The sequence below is a fragment of the Montipora foliosa genome, chromosome 3, assembly GCF_036669935.1.
Source record: "Montipora foliosa isolate CH-2021 chromosome 3, ASM3666993v2, whole genome shotgun sequence".
NCBI classification, from domain to species: Eukaryota; Metazoa; Cnidaria; class Anthozoa; order Scleractinia; family Acroporidae; genus Montipora; species Montipora foliosa.
The window spans coordinates 49654509-49669508 of NC_090871.1; the positions used below are offsets into that span (position 1 = coordinate 49654509).

The 15000-nt window shown below is 39.4% G+C and overlaps 1 protein-coding gene across 1 annotated transcript in view; it reads right to left on the reverse strand.

Moving 5' to 3' along the window:
• Positions 1–10528: 10528 nt before the first annotated feature.
• LOC137997566 (uncharacterized) overlaps positions 10529–15000 on the reverse strand; it is a 14211-nt gene continuing 9739 nt past the window's right edge. Inside the window, exons 4-9 of the mRNA XM_068843642.1 lie at positions 14910–15000; positions 13851–13967; positions 13426–13527; positions 11945–12098; positions 11335–11683; positions 10529–11047 (exon numbers count right to left, since the gene is read on the reverse strand). The exon at positions 14910–15000 is cut by the window's right edge and continues 283 nt beyond it. Coding sequence (XP_068699743.1) covers positions 10732–11047; positions 11335–11683; positions 11945–12098; positions 13426–13527; positions 13851–13967; positions 14910–15000 — 1129 coding nt within the window. The 3' untranslated portion in view covers positions 10529–10731. The remainder of the gene's footprint in view (positions 11048–11334; positions 11684–11944; positions 12099–13425; positions 13528–13850; positions 13968–14909) is intronic.

Consider the following 15000-nt stretch of genomic DNA (forward strand, 5'->3'; position numbering starts at 1 on the left):
ATTAAAACTGTCAAGCGTACAAAATGCAAAAGAGTGAAACTTAAAAAATATCGTTTTCTTTTCGTTAAGACAAATACAAAGATTACGAAGCTTGTCACACTCGACTGGAACGTAAAGTATTCACAGTTGAAGCAATAAACGGCACAAACCAATCTCTTTTCAATCATTCAAATACTTCACTATGTCACGGCGCTGTGAGAGCGCTGTGAGAATGAAATCGTTACTTAGGAGCTTCTGCCTGAGAGACCGGGGCAGACTTGGAAATGAAGGTCGGCCGATTTCGCTTAAAATTGGTACACAAAGTACTTATGTCGACTTCAGCTTCAACGACTTTTTTTTAGCTGAGTTCTGGATATCAGCCCCTCAGGGGTCCCCAGAGGCAGATTTTCAGTGCAATTTTGGCCACTTTTAAATCTCTCTTTTCGCAACATGAAATAATTTCAGGCAAAAACCAAAAACCATTTTTGTAAAGTCCTATCCTTAGGCTTTTATGGGTGAGAACATTAGCTCATGGAAATGTTTCGCTAGCCTGTGGCTGTTATCACAACTTGGTCATATTTAAAGCATATGGGAAGCAACCGGAAATGGCCTGTATTTCAGACCAAATATTTTCCATGCCCACGTTTTATATCTTGAGGTCTTAGTATCCCTGCAAAGTTCAGCCCTTAGTTTAGTAATATCAAGAAAAAATACTAAGGTTGAGGCTTTTTACTAAGAAAAAAGCTTACGAGAAGATGGCTAACCAGGCCACTTCCGGTCAAAGTTTCAACAAAGCGTGTCTGCGAAAATCAGCCATTTAATTTCGATTATCTTTTTTCCTTCCAAGTTATGGTTAAAAGAGACTCTGAAGTAAATTGCCCCCGAAAAGACTTGCCGTTAATAAGAAATTTTTATGTGATTGTTTTAAGACCGATCAGATAGTGGTCCGACAGCGGTTATAAATTACTTGGAAGAAGTCTTGAAAATTACGGATAATAGAGCCGCTGCGAAAACTCTTTCTCTTTACCTAACAACACATCTCTTGCCGGTAAATCACAATGCAAAATTGCAATTTTTTTTCGTCCAAGCTGCAATGTTAAGTTTATCTCCTTTGTTCAATTTGTTCAACGTATCACGTAATCTCGTACCCAGATCTCCCATGGTCATACGGAAGGGAGATCTGGTAAAGTTCGATTTCGAGCATGCTCAATGCCAGCGAGGCCCGAAATACGGGTTTTTCTATCACTGTGCATGTTCGTACTCTCTGTTGTGATTTTGGGTGATTTTGCGGAATAAACATGGATTTCGAGAGTATTCGTGAAGAGATTCTTTTGGTTAGAGGACAAGGAAACCTTAAACGTAAGCCGAAACAGAAAGAAGCGCTACAGGCGATTGTTTTTGAACGGTCCAGATTGTTTAATTGTCGGAGCAACTGCAGAATCAATGAAACGAGCGCTTAGACTTATTTATTCGAAACAGCACATGCACTTGCGAAAACTAAACCTTCCCTTTACCTTCACTGAAGTGTCCCACGAAATAAGCAAATCCAAGCGTAAATTGCATTGCTGCAACCTTTTTTTTTAGTAGCCAATGAAAAAGGGTGTATTGTCGAACTTTGCCAGATCTCACATTTCCAGTGACAGAGTAAGATCTGGGTACGAGATTACGTATCGCGTCTGTGGCCCGTAAGTAATGGAGCGCTAATTAAATCAGGATATAAGCAAGCTTTGTAGTTCCATTCAGTAATACTATAACCCACCTGTTTGGGCTTTAATATTTTCTGAAGAAAAAAGAACTTATCGTTCTCTTTAAATGCAACCACAACATCTGTCGTGACACTACTTGAGAATCGTTTTGAACCTATAAGAAATTTCGAATATAATTAAAGCGAATCGTCTAACACAAATTGCAATTGTAATCACTCTTCCAGTCTATTTGCAAAGTGTCTGGATAAATTCACTGACAAAAAACGCTTACCTGGCTTCACTTTTACAGACATGCCCCTTTCCTAGAATCCCTTAAAAGTGAGGTAACATTAAAAACTTTAGCCCCAGCGATAAATTGGTCGCAAGTGCGTCGTTGCGAGTTGGATATGCACAGGTCGATTAATACCGCACGTGACGAGGTCATTGTAGTTTGCTGGCTATGACTGACTTGGAATTCAGTTGTTTTCTCGTGCAGATTCGTCTCCTTGATATTGCAGAGAATGATTATGATAGAACTTGTATGAGAACCTCAATGGCATGATTTATTTACTGAATATTTATTCCTACCCAGTGCTCCAGTGTAAATGGCTCACGTATGTTGTAAATGATTGATAAGGACGTCCAACACGGTCCGGTTTCGCCGCCAATCCGCTAAATTGCTAGAAGATTACTCACGGGCACTCTTTCTCTTTCTATATCAGTATTTTCCTTTTGTTGCTTTCTCAAACAGCACAGATCCATGGTGGCATCCATACTGCATATATATCCAAAGATAGGACAGGGGTGGAGTGGGTTATCCTTCCGGCAAAGACTATTGTTTTGGCAACTTGGGAAATAAAACATTTCAGCTTTCTTGGAGCCCTTAAGGATTTGGGGTTTTTTTATGGCACCCGTAGCTGTAGGTCACATGAAAAAGTAAGTCTTTATGGACTCACACTGAATTGCTGACCCTTAACTCTGGTTTTGGTAATAGGAAGCAACCTGGGCGGTAATCGCCCTGGAGGGCCATTATGCATGCTGTAGGTGATAAGGTAAGTCGTCACAAGGCCTAGTGCCTGCTCGTACCTGCTGGAGCTTAAATTGGTTACTGCTCTTCTTTGCTGGACAGGATAATAATCACTGGTGCCCATTTATACATCTGGGTGGAGAGAGGCACTGTTAAAGAAAATTGCCTTCCCAAGACGACATGTCAACGGCCTAGTAACCAGGATCGCCCGATCCAGAGTCTACCCCGCTAACGCGCTATGCCAGTTCCTTTTTGGGTAGAATCCAAATGTAATGTGGACTTTAATCTGTCCTAAATCAACAAAATGCATCGGGGAAGAAATAAATGGCCAGCACTTTCAAAAGAAAGTGGAAACCTTGCCGGCTGCTTTGTTTATTTGCGAGAAAAGAAACTATCTGCGATCTATTAATAGATCATAGATAGTTAAGGGTCAGCAACTCAGTGTGAGTCCATAAAGACTTACTTTTTCATGTGATCTACAGCTACGGGTGCCATAAAAGCCCCCCAAGTCCTAAAGGGCTCCAAGAAAGCCGAAATGTTTTATTTCCCAAGTTGCCAAAACAATAGTCTTTGCCGGAAGGATAACCCACTCCACCCCTGTCCTATCTTTGGATATACATGTATTATGGATGCCACCATGGATCTGTGCTGTTTGAGAAAGCAACAAAAGGAAAATACTGATAGAGAAGGGGAAAGAGTGCCCGTGAGTAATCTTCTAGCAATTTAGTGGATTGGCGGCGAAACCGGACCGTGTTGGACGTCCTTATCAATCATTTACAACATACGTGAGCCTTCATATCAAAAACTTTGCACAAATAGCAAAACCCGTTTACGATCTCCTCAATCATGACCTGCTGGGAAAAAAGAATGCTACCAGACAGAGCCCAGGGTTGCCTAGTGGACAGTTACCATCTTCGTCACCAGTGGAGTGGGAACGCAGGCACCAGTCTGCGTTGGCTACCCTAATAGGTAAAATAACTTCACCTTCTCTACTGGCATACCCAGATTATAACGCGCCATTCATTGTACACACCGATGCATCACAGCATGGCTTGATGACGAGAGGGTACAAACCCAGAAAAATTGTAAATGTATATCTCATGAAAAGAGGCTGCAACGGTGGGAAGAAGATGTACAGTGAAACTCCTTAGATCTTGAAATTCTCTACATCCCCTCCGTTTGTCATGCAGACTGTACAAACTATCCAGGAGATAGCGTTTATTGGTGGAAACCAGTCTCAGATCTTTGTCGTAAATTTGTCGTAGCAAGCAACGTAACTCAGCAAAAGCGAGGAATAGAGCATCACTTGAACCGCAGAAAACCATGAGCACAGATGTTATATGTTGGATATTTGCATCGTTGGAGAATAAGTTTTAAACGGAGTACACAAAACAGAATTGAAAATGTAGAGACAGGTCCTTACAACGAAAACGTTTTCAAATGCTTGACTGTCAGGCAATTTTCCTTACAACGTAACACAAATTGTATAAAAAATCTAAAGGGTGTAATTTGGTCGTGCATTATTTAAATAGTTTCAGAATTATTGAAAGGTATATAAACTGTATGTTGTAAAACGTCAACTATGAGCATCAAAAAACAAATGGAACACAGGCATGTCAGACTAAACTAATAATAATAATAATAATAATAATAATAATAATAATAATAATAATAATAATAATAATAATAATAATATTAATAATAATAATATTAATAATAAATGGGGCAGATGGGGCTCCTTAGCTGTGGTGAAGGCAGCTCTTCTAGGAGAGGGAAAACTCTGATATAAAACCTCCGAGACTATCGGGTATGGGTAGATTGGGCTCCTTAGCTGTGGTGAAAGCAACCAATGTAGTTGTATACCCACGAAATTATGTACCTCACGAAATCATCTCAGAAATACACCCAGAAAAACATCGGCCATTATGTCAATGCCAGAGCAAATGATTTAAACAAGAGCATGGAAAGCCGAAAGGGGGCTCAGTGAAGGCTGTAAGTGCAGATTGTGAGGTGAACAAAAAGAGACTGTACAACATCTTTTTGCTGGATGCAAAGCGATAGCAAACAGTGAGTACGTAATAAGACACAACAGAGAACAAATGGTGATAGCCGTTTCGTGGGCAAAGGAATACAATTCGTTAGATATTGGGAAAATGTGAAATGGTACCAGGAAAAATGGTCAAGGGGACATGTTTTGGAGAATTCTCAAGCAAAGCTGGTGTGGGACTTTGAGTTTAATTTGAGAAGGACGACAACATCTAGAAGACCAGATTTGATACTTGAAGAAAAGGAAAAGAAGAATATCTGGATATGTGATATGGTGTGCCCACAAGAAAATAACATCGAAAAGAAGAGAATTGAAAAAACAGAAGCAAATTACAGACAGCTTGCATTTGAACTCAGAGAGCGAAGACCTGGTTTCAAAGTCAGAGTTGTGCCTCTTGTGAACTGTGCACTCGGTGGAGGTATAAAAGAGACAGCCAAGGAACTGGAAAATATTTTTGAAACAAACGATTTGTGGAAAAAGGTTGTTGCGGGGATGCAGAAGACAGTTTTAATGGACAGTGAGACAATAATCCGAAAAGTGTTATCAGGGCTTGTCCAGAGTGACAGTGAGTAAAATCCATGATAAAAACGAAGTTGTGAAAGGGCCCAACACAATTCTTGGTGGTCCCTCAATTAGGCTATATTGTTTGAATTTGAAATACAGCTATAATCTTTACATAAAAAAATAAAATAAAATAAAATAATAATAATAATAATAATAATAATAATAATAATAATAATAATAATAATAATAATAATAATAAGAGGTGGACTCCCTAATCCAAACGGTGCGGGTGTTTAGTGAAGATATAGGGATGGAATTTGGAATAGTAAAGTGTGCTGTATTACTAACGAAGAGTGGAAAAGTTGTTAAATCAGAAAGTATAAAATTACCGGACTACAAAACCATACAAGGACTGAAAGACGGTGATAATTACAAGTATTTGGGCATATTAGAAGCTGACAGGATTAAGAATGAGGAGATGAAAGAAACAGTAACCAAAGAATATAAAAGGAGGGTACGGAAGATTTTAGAAACGAAACTTAATGGGGATAACCTTGTCAAAGCTATCAACACGAGGGCTATTCCTCTCCTGAGATATTCTGCTGCATTCCTAGACTGCAGAAAGTCAGAGTGACAAGATCTAAATAGAAAGACCAGAAATTACTTAGCATGCATAATGGTTTCCACCCAAAGAGTAATGTCGATCGTATCTACATACCGAGAGAAGAAGGTGGACGAGGACTAATTAGTGTTGAAGACTGTGTCGAATCTGCTACCTTGGGGTTGGAGAGATATATCAATGATAGTGATGAAAGACTGATAAAGGCTGCTAGAAAGATCAGCGGTGGTCATAATAATGAAACAGAGGTTAAGTATAAGATACGTAAGAAAAACGAAAGAAAAAAAACAGTGGAGGTAAAAGGTTATGCACGGACAATTTGCACGACAGACGGAAGAAATATTAGGGAATTTTCTTTGGTTAAAGAAAGCAAATGTAAAAAGGGAGACTGAGAGTCTTATTATGGCAGCACAAGAGCAGGCGCTTGCAACGAATTTGATGAGCTAGAATATATCAAACTCAAGAGGACAGTCCTGTGGACAGCAGCAGTAATATCATCAGGAGTGGCCATAAGTGACTCGAATGAAGTGTACAACTGACTATCATCAGCGAAGAGATGGAATGACAGACCGTGACTTCGGATCATGATAATGTCACCGAGTGCAGCTGTATACCGTAGGTAGAGGATTGGTCCGAGAAGGGATCCTTGGAGAACTCCACAACATAGACTTGGACGAGCTGAATTCTTCCTTGAAGATATTCCCTGAATCACGTGTTAGAAAACTGTTTAAGGTTAATGTGCTACCTGCTAAATAACGTGTTGTATTGTATGATATTGCCAAGGATTCCAAACCTTCTTTGCAGTCGTGATAGTAGTAGGTTTATGGTCCACTGTGTCAAACGCAGCAGACAGGTCCAGGAGTTGGTTTGGTGATCTCTTGTTTATCAATAGCACGGAAAATATCGTCTTGCACTTTGACAAGGGCTGTCTCCGTACTACAATATAATTTGTTGCGGATTGAAAGTGTTCTTCTACGCCATTAGTTTGCAAGTAGTCAATTTTTTGCCACGCGACTGCTTTTAAAATTGTTTTGGAAAGAAATTTAAGATTTGAAGTCGGCCTGAAATGCCAAAGAAATTGTTCAAAATCTAGTGAGTCATTCTTGAGCATAGGTTTACCAGTGCCCTTTTTAGGTCCTGCGAAAAGTCGGCAGACTCGAGGGATATGTTGACAGTTTTAATTATAACTGGTAGAAGAATATCCGGGAATTCCCTTAGCAAGTTAGAGGGAAAAGGGTCCAATTCACGGGTCTTCTGTCCCGAGGATCTTAGATATATTCCATATATCTCATTTAGGCTCATCATTCTGAAATCCAAAAATTCCACTGCGCATCACATTTCACGTGGCATTTCTAGTTGGCGGCAGCCTATTTTGACAGTTCACTCCTGAGATTAGATATCCTCTTCGAAAAGGAAATAGCGCAATCATTGCACGATGGCTCTTTGAGGTAGAAGTCGGGAAGTGCTTTTCTGCTTTACGATAAAGAAGACGATCGACAGTGTTGAAAAGGATTTTTTGGATGAACCTGTTTTCTGCAATTATAGCTGATTAGTAATCAGATTTTGCATCCGTAATCATGTTATTCACAAGAGTGTTCTGGTTCTCATATTGTTCTCTATGAAAGGCGAGGCGTGAGGTACGCCATTTACGTTCGAGTTTCCTGCGTTTTTTCTTGTTTGTTAGAATCATTATACCAGGGCGCATACGGTCTGATTGTAACAGTGCCCCTTTTTACAAGTGCTTTTAAGCACTATCCAAGCTGGTGAACGCTTAAAAGCGTTCAGCAGCTTGGATAGTGTACTCTCAAATCGTTCGATGAGGGATTTATTTATTTATTAATTAGACTTTCAACAAGGTTGAGGAAAGGCTAAACAGGTGTGAAAACCACCTATAGATAAGCCCTCCAAGATAAAATTAAAAGAAAAAAAATATGTAAATATAACCAAGGAAAAGAAACATCAAGATAAATATAAATATAAATAGTACAAAACAAACTAAATTATATCAATGATGAAAATTTAGATCTACAGTTAGCGCAGCGGCATTTAGTTATCCAGGAACAAGTATTAGAACTAGTAAACTGATCATTAAATAGGGATAGATAATTACTCTTAAGAAGTCGTTTGAAAATAGATAAAGAAGGGCACTGACGTAGCTCAAATGATAAGTTCTTCCATAAAGGAACAATACGATTGATGTAGGAATTAGCAAAAGTTTCTGTTTTAAAAGAAGGTAAATTGTATAACGGCCCTTTGCTAGCTCTTCTCGTACGCCTTATTGGACAGTATTCAGAACAGAAATCAGAGAGGTCAAGAGCATAAAACCCTTGTCTGCTCTTGAACAAGAAAGAAGGATCAAGCATTTCTCGTCGCAATGAGAGAGCCATGAGACCACAGGCACTTAGTCTATCGTTATAATCAATATCAGATCGAAGAATAAACCTAGTAGCCCTACGTTGGACACCTTCGATCTTCATTAAATTCTCCTTGCGATGAGATGACCAGACAGGGACTCCAACTTCCAGTTTGCTACGCACCATAGTTAAATACAATAATTTCTTAGCCTGCCCCGGACCTTTAAACCCACATGTGCGTTTGATATAACCTAATGAGCGATTAGCTTTCTTAGCAATGGAGTCAACATGAACTTTCCAAGTAAGGTCACTTGCCACCATGAATCCAAGATCCGATAAACATTAACAGGATTAATCAAGTTATCTCCCATATAATAAGCATAGCTATGAGGATGTAGGGACCTAGTTATACGAAGAATTTTGTATTTACTGGAATTAAATTGCATCCCCCAAGAGTCACCCCAGCTCTTGATTGCAGACACGTCATCCTGAAACTCCAAACAATCATCCAAGGTTTTTATTGACCGAAAGCACTTTGAATCATCTGCAAACAAGGCCAGGGTCGATTCTGGAGAAACAATGCTAGGTAGGTCGTTAATGTACAGCAGAAACAGGAAAGGTCCCAAAATAGACCCTTGAGGAAATCCTGAAACTACTGGCAACCAATCGGAGGAGCTGCTTTCTATTACTACCCTTTGTCTGCGCCCCATTAAATAACTTGAAAACCAATTCAGAAGGCTCCCATTTATACCATACTGATTGAGTCTATACAAGAGGAGGTTATGTGGCACTGAATCAAAGGCCTTGGAAAAATCAAGGTATAAAACATCAACTTGACCAGAGCAATCCAGCGCTTTACCCAAGTGATATAATACATACACCATCTGGGTAGTGCATAATCGCCCCTTGATAAAACCATGCTGAAGATAGTAAATTTGATTTTCAAGTATGGGATAGATTTTGTTTAGCACACACGTCTCCATCACTTTACTGGCACAAGACAAAAGGGAAACTGGACAATAATTTGTAACTGACTCCTTGTCTTCTTTCTTGTGGATTGGAATAATATTAGCTTCCTTAAAACCGGAGGGAAGAATGCCAGAAGACAAGGACTTATTGAAAATGCCACAAAGTGAAGGTGAAAGTATGTCAGCACATTCCCTCAAAACCCTAGGTGAAAGACTATCAGGACCAACAGCTTTGGTCACATCAAGACCCAAAAGAACATCTCGAACCTCCGAAATGGAAATCTGGATCGAATTAAGGTGAGGGCTATCATTATTGGCATTGTCAGGTGACACAGGAGGAAAAACTCCTTGGTTAGGAAAAACCCCTTGGTTGGTTGGATGTAACATTAGAGGCAGTGGTGTTTATGAGATCCGGGTAAGCTAACTCCGAGCGTAGGGAAACCATTTCAGTTGCTTTAACTTTACGATAAGTTATTTCTTTTTGTTCAAATGGAGCCTGTACACAAGTCCAATTGACAGTGGACTGCGTAATGCTTGGACAATATATACTGAGTTGATGTTGTTAATATCCCTGACGGTCTCATCTTCAAATCTAGTTATCAGCAGGTCCAGGGTGTTACCATTTTTGTGGGTGGAGTCGCAAATGTGCTGCTTCAGGTTGAATAGTTTCAGGAGGCAAAGAAACTTTTTAGGATAAATTTCTGACGGCTTGTTCACTTGGAATTTGAAGTCACCAGAAATCAAAAATTTTTTAGAAGTAACACAGAGCTGTTCCAAGAGTTTAAGGAATTCATCTAGAAAGTCACCTTCTTTTAAGCCATTTTCTTGAAAAGGCGTTGACCTATGGACAGTAACCAGCCGAAAAGGCAAGCCAAGATTTTGCGACGACATCCAAATATTCAAACGATGTGAAGTCCATTCGTTTCTGCCTTTTCACTTGCAAGTAATTTGTACTCAACGAGTACATCACGGTGTCTACGGAGGATTGGTAGTTTTAAACGTATGGACAGCCTTGTCCATAAGTCCATATAGGAGAGGAGATTCTGTGTAAATAAAAAGCTTCCTTGTCACAGTGTTTTTTTGTTGTGTGTTAATCGGGCTGAAAGGTCGTGCAAAAGTTATCTTCTCAAATTGTTAGATGCAATTTTGCTGAAGCAAAGGTTATTGTAATACTTATAACTAGAGCTAGACTGGGCAACTCCCTCTCTGTCTCCGTAATTTTCTCTTGGTTCCGATGAGTAGTGGAAAAATCTTACCTTTATTTACGGACTTACAACTCGACAGCAATGTGTCTAGCTGCGCAATCGCAGTAGACAAAAAAGGGAGGCATTCGAAATTGTTGTCGCAGAAAGAGTGTGCAGCTTATTGTTTGAAATAGTGTTGTAAAATAATTAGCTTTCACCAATAGCTTCTAGTCAATGAATGAGAAAAAAACGCAACTCAACTGAAAGATTAAAAAGCCTTCATTTATTGACATCGACAACTTGTAAACTCAGATAAATAACAATAACACTATTGGCAAACTCTTGACTTTTAGTGTCACGCACGCTAGCCGACTATTCCAGAACGAAACAAAGCACACATCTTGAAAACAACACAACGCCGATAGATTACAATTCTTGGACATGAACACCATTTGCAACGGCAAACAAATTTGACCCACGGAAAGCACATCTTTATGGGAAACCAGCAGGACAGCTTAGCATAGAAAGCGATAAATACTTGGAGGGCATGACTGCGGCAGCTTGAAGAAGAACAACTCGTTATCTGCCTGAAAGCCTTCCAGACAAATGGAGTGTCACACTTACACGGGTTTCCAATTGGCTGACACCACCAAGGACCATCGCCTTCATCTATGATGCACCTGAAAATTTAAGAGAAACTTCAAGATCATTTTCGTCGTTTGTTTGTATTCAAAGTTTCAAGGGATCTTGTGATTTTAGATTAACAAAAAAAGCCAGCGCAGAAGATCTTGGCTTTGAATCAAGAACAAGTGAGACAATCTCGGAAAGAAATCAGCAATTTCCTCCCTGAAACCTGAGCCCCCTTATGACTGCAGAGTTAGGCAATGGTGGAGCATATTAATATCATATTCCTTGCATGGATCAAGTGAGTTAATATCACAGTAACGTACATTACAAGTATAGTCACCTGTCATGCTCCATGCAGGCGTCATCCAATGTATCCAAAGGTGGAAGGCAGTTACGACAGTCTTGGTTAACATGGCTTGTGGTCCTATCACATAAAGGTTTGCAAGATCTGTTTGGATTATCTGTGTAACCACCCTGGTATGGTCCACACCAATTTGCGTACCACCAATCAATAAAACCGTTGCGCCAGCCAATCCCACGTCTTCGTCTGGACATTATTGGTGGATGCGTAGCTTCTGTGTCGTTAAATAATGACTTGGTTTCGTTTTCAAACCGTGTTGCATTGGATGACATCATCTCACGAAGGTTTTGGTCAATCCACGGATCAGGTGATGCAATGGATTCTTGATCTGAAATCAGAATAAAAATCAAAACTTATTATCTTTCATTGAAATGAACAACAAAACGAAAGCAGGACGCATAATAAGAACAAGGACTATTGTCAGCTGGCCTGCCTCACTCTAAATTTCCAGTATGATCTATCAATTATGAGGAAATGAGCCAGTTTAGTCAAATGTGCCGGTATGGAGTATCAAGGTGCACTGTCAAAATGAAGCAATATATAATCTCTTCGTACAAACTACAAAGAAGGTAATTTCTTTAACACTTACAAAGCTTTGAGTCGTTTGAATGGTAAAAGGACTCCTCGATGGTATCATTTTCTTCGATGTACCGATAGCAGTTCAGGCGTTTATAATCAGTGAAGTTCATCTCCTGCTCTTTGGAGCGCATGTGGACAGTGCCATTGGGAAAATTCAAGAAAATCTAACATAATATAATACAATGATATAAGCTGGGAAAAATAAGAATGGAGAGAAGGAGATAATGTGAAATGCAAGGTGTTGCATTGAAGGCCAAAAGCTTCAAAATTGAACAGTAAAAAGGGAATGTGATGAATAAAATAAATGACAAGAGAATCAAAGAAAAGGGAAAAAGAAATCAATATGACTGAGGAAGTAGATGAGGAAGAAACAAGAAGAAAGACAGTAACAAAATAAACAATAACAGCAATTACCATGAAAACAACTGAAACAACACGGAATGGAAGCATACCTTTGAAATGCTTCAGATACCTCGCAATCGCAAAAAGCTTTAAACTATATCTTCAGAAGTTCAGATGTTAATTTTTTTTTTCAGGAAATTTTTTTTCCATGAAACTCATTTGTAGAAATCTATTAATACGCTTTATATATTTTCACATGCGCGAGGAAAGCCCATACAGCAATTCAGAATGACGTACAGCTGTTCCACGTGTGGAAGTATAACCAATCAACGATGGCGTGAAGGCCTTTCCCAGGCAATCAGAATCGTGCATCGTGAATTCTTCAAATAGCTTTTTAGATTTGACCTCTTTTTTAGCGGTGCTTGTCTCGCCTCTCCTCGCCTCTTTTCCTCCTCCTTGCGTTAAGGAAACTATGTCAACTAAAATTCTCGTCTTACGTGTAGTAAACAGCTCACTTCATAGAAAGTGTACTGTATGGGGTTATATTCTCTGGCTGTTTTTAGTCAAAAGTCCTTCGACTCGCTCGTACCTCGCTTGTTTGGGTTTTCACACAAACAACTTAGGAATACAACCCTGTACGTCGCACTTTATATGACTTAAGCTATGTATCTCTGTAATTTTTAGCCTACTGGAATCATCATCAGTATGTGGACAAAGTCCCTTACGTTGAAGCACTGTCCAAACTAAAATACATAAAGCTGCCTCAGTCATAATCTTACAGTTCGCACTGTAAACAGGATTACAGTTCAAACTGTAAGCAGTCATACAATTTGAACCGTAAGCAGTCTAACAAACAATGAGATATTAGCCAGCATAGACTGTGAAATGATATGGGTCCACAGATTATTTGTAAGTCATTGTGTATTTGACCTTCAATAGTTAGCAATGAGCTCTTGAGATATAGTGAGACAAACCCGTCAAAAATAAACTCACCTATCGGAAGTAGCTCTATGATGTTTAAACTTAAGCTTTGGGTTCATTCAATTTGTTTCGGTTGTACAGACAAACATTGTTCACAGAAATATTCCCCAGAGCCGTTATTGCAACCGCACCCTGACATTTCTTAGAAAAAATAATTAATGCATCTACTTCGTATATCTTCCCATGGCGGCCCTTGGCTTGGTAAACGTCAGCATCTGTGTCGTTGTTAACTTGAAAGAACATGTGGCTCATATTTCCGTCGATGCTTTCCTTAAAAAAAAAAAAAAAAAAAAAAAAAACATTACAAAGCATTAAGCAGAGTGTGAGATCTCGTTCACAAAGGTATTAATAAAACATGGTGCTATATTTTAGGGAAAGGAAATGGGAAAATACGTAAAAATCCTTAAAATGGTACGCGACCTTCATGTCACGATCACGTCTCCCAGACATTCAGCAGTGTTCCAAAACGTGCTATACTATGGAGGGCATGCGTAGGAGTATGTCCGGCAACTTTCACTCTCTCAGTTCTCCTTCGGTGGTGTCTAAACTCCAATTTTTATTTTAGTAAGAATGGCAAATTACTTGAGCCATACCGATTTAAGTGTGGCATGTTTCAATAAATGCCTCGGGATCATGTCACCTTCAAGATCTGTGTAAATACACTTTGTCGTCGATTTTCCTTTCTCTGGAACGATGAAGTACTTTCTATGCTGCAAGATCATAAAGAATAGCGTTTCAATCACAACACCAAACTGTTAGATATCCTTTATCGTTCCAAGAGGCCCACATTCTGACAGCCTCTCGGACCAGGTGTCAGGTAATGGGAAGAAAACTACTCCACTGTATGCCACACTCAATTCAACGGATTCAGTTTTTCCTAACCAGTTTACTCCGACGAACGACAGTAAATAACAAATCTCAAACCCCCGTTCTTTCCGTTTGGACTTCACTTACAGAGCAGGTGCATATTTTGATGGGGATCGAATCGGAATCCGAGGGCTGAGGAGAGTGAAAAAATGTTTCAGGGGCGAGGACAATCAACTTGCACCGCTCTGCTTTCCAAATGGTGGACCTAAGTTCGAAACATGTAAGTCTTTAAAATCCTTTGCTGCCAAAAAACGCCGGCTCTGCAGGTTAGTTACGTTTGGACTCTAACTGGGGCATCTTATTTCACAAAGGTAGCGAATATTGTATTCTGTTTCCCCTTTTGCAAATATTTAATCCCTGCTAAGTCATATGTCCGTCTTTGCTTTGGAAATTTCGTCTGTCTCACGTGCCGTTTATTCTGGTGATGGAAAAACGAATGTACATATGCACATTTCTAGTTTGCTCAGTTTCATGGTTTTCAATTTACTTTAGCTCTAAAACTAACAAATGTATTCATGCGTTTTATATCCTTTTTAGGCAGTCTTGAAAGTCAACATTTTAAGGCCTTTCCGAAGTTAAAAAAAAAACATTTTTGTATGACGCTTTGTAAAATTTAACTGAATGCACGAGTATGCACACTTAACGTTCAGGTGATAGCTAACTAGGGCAGAAGATAATTCCTTGGCAAAACATTCCCCGACATTTCTCAGTACATGCTTTTTCAAGGAAGTAAGTTCATTGTGTTCTCTTTAGATTGAGGTGCATTATTTAATAACTGATCTTACCGTGCTAAAGTCCTGTATAACTATTTTAGTTCCATTGAAAAATGTTCCATTGGCCGTTTTGTTTCCTTGGAGAGACATAAGTCGACGCCCA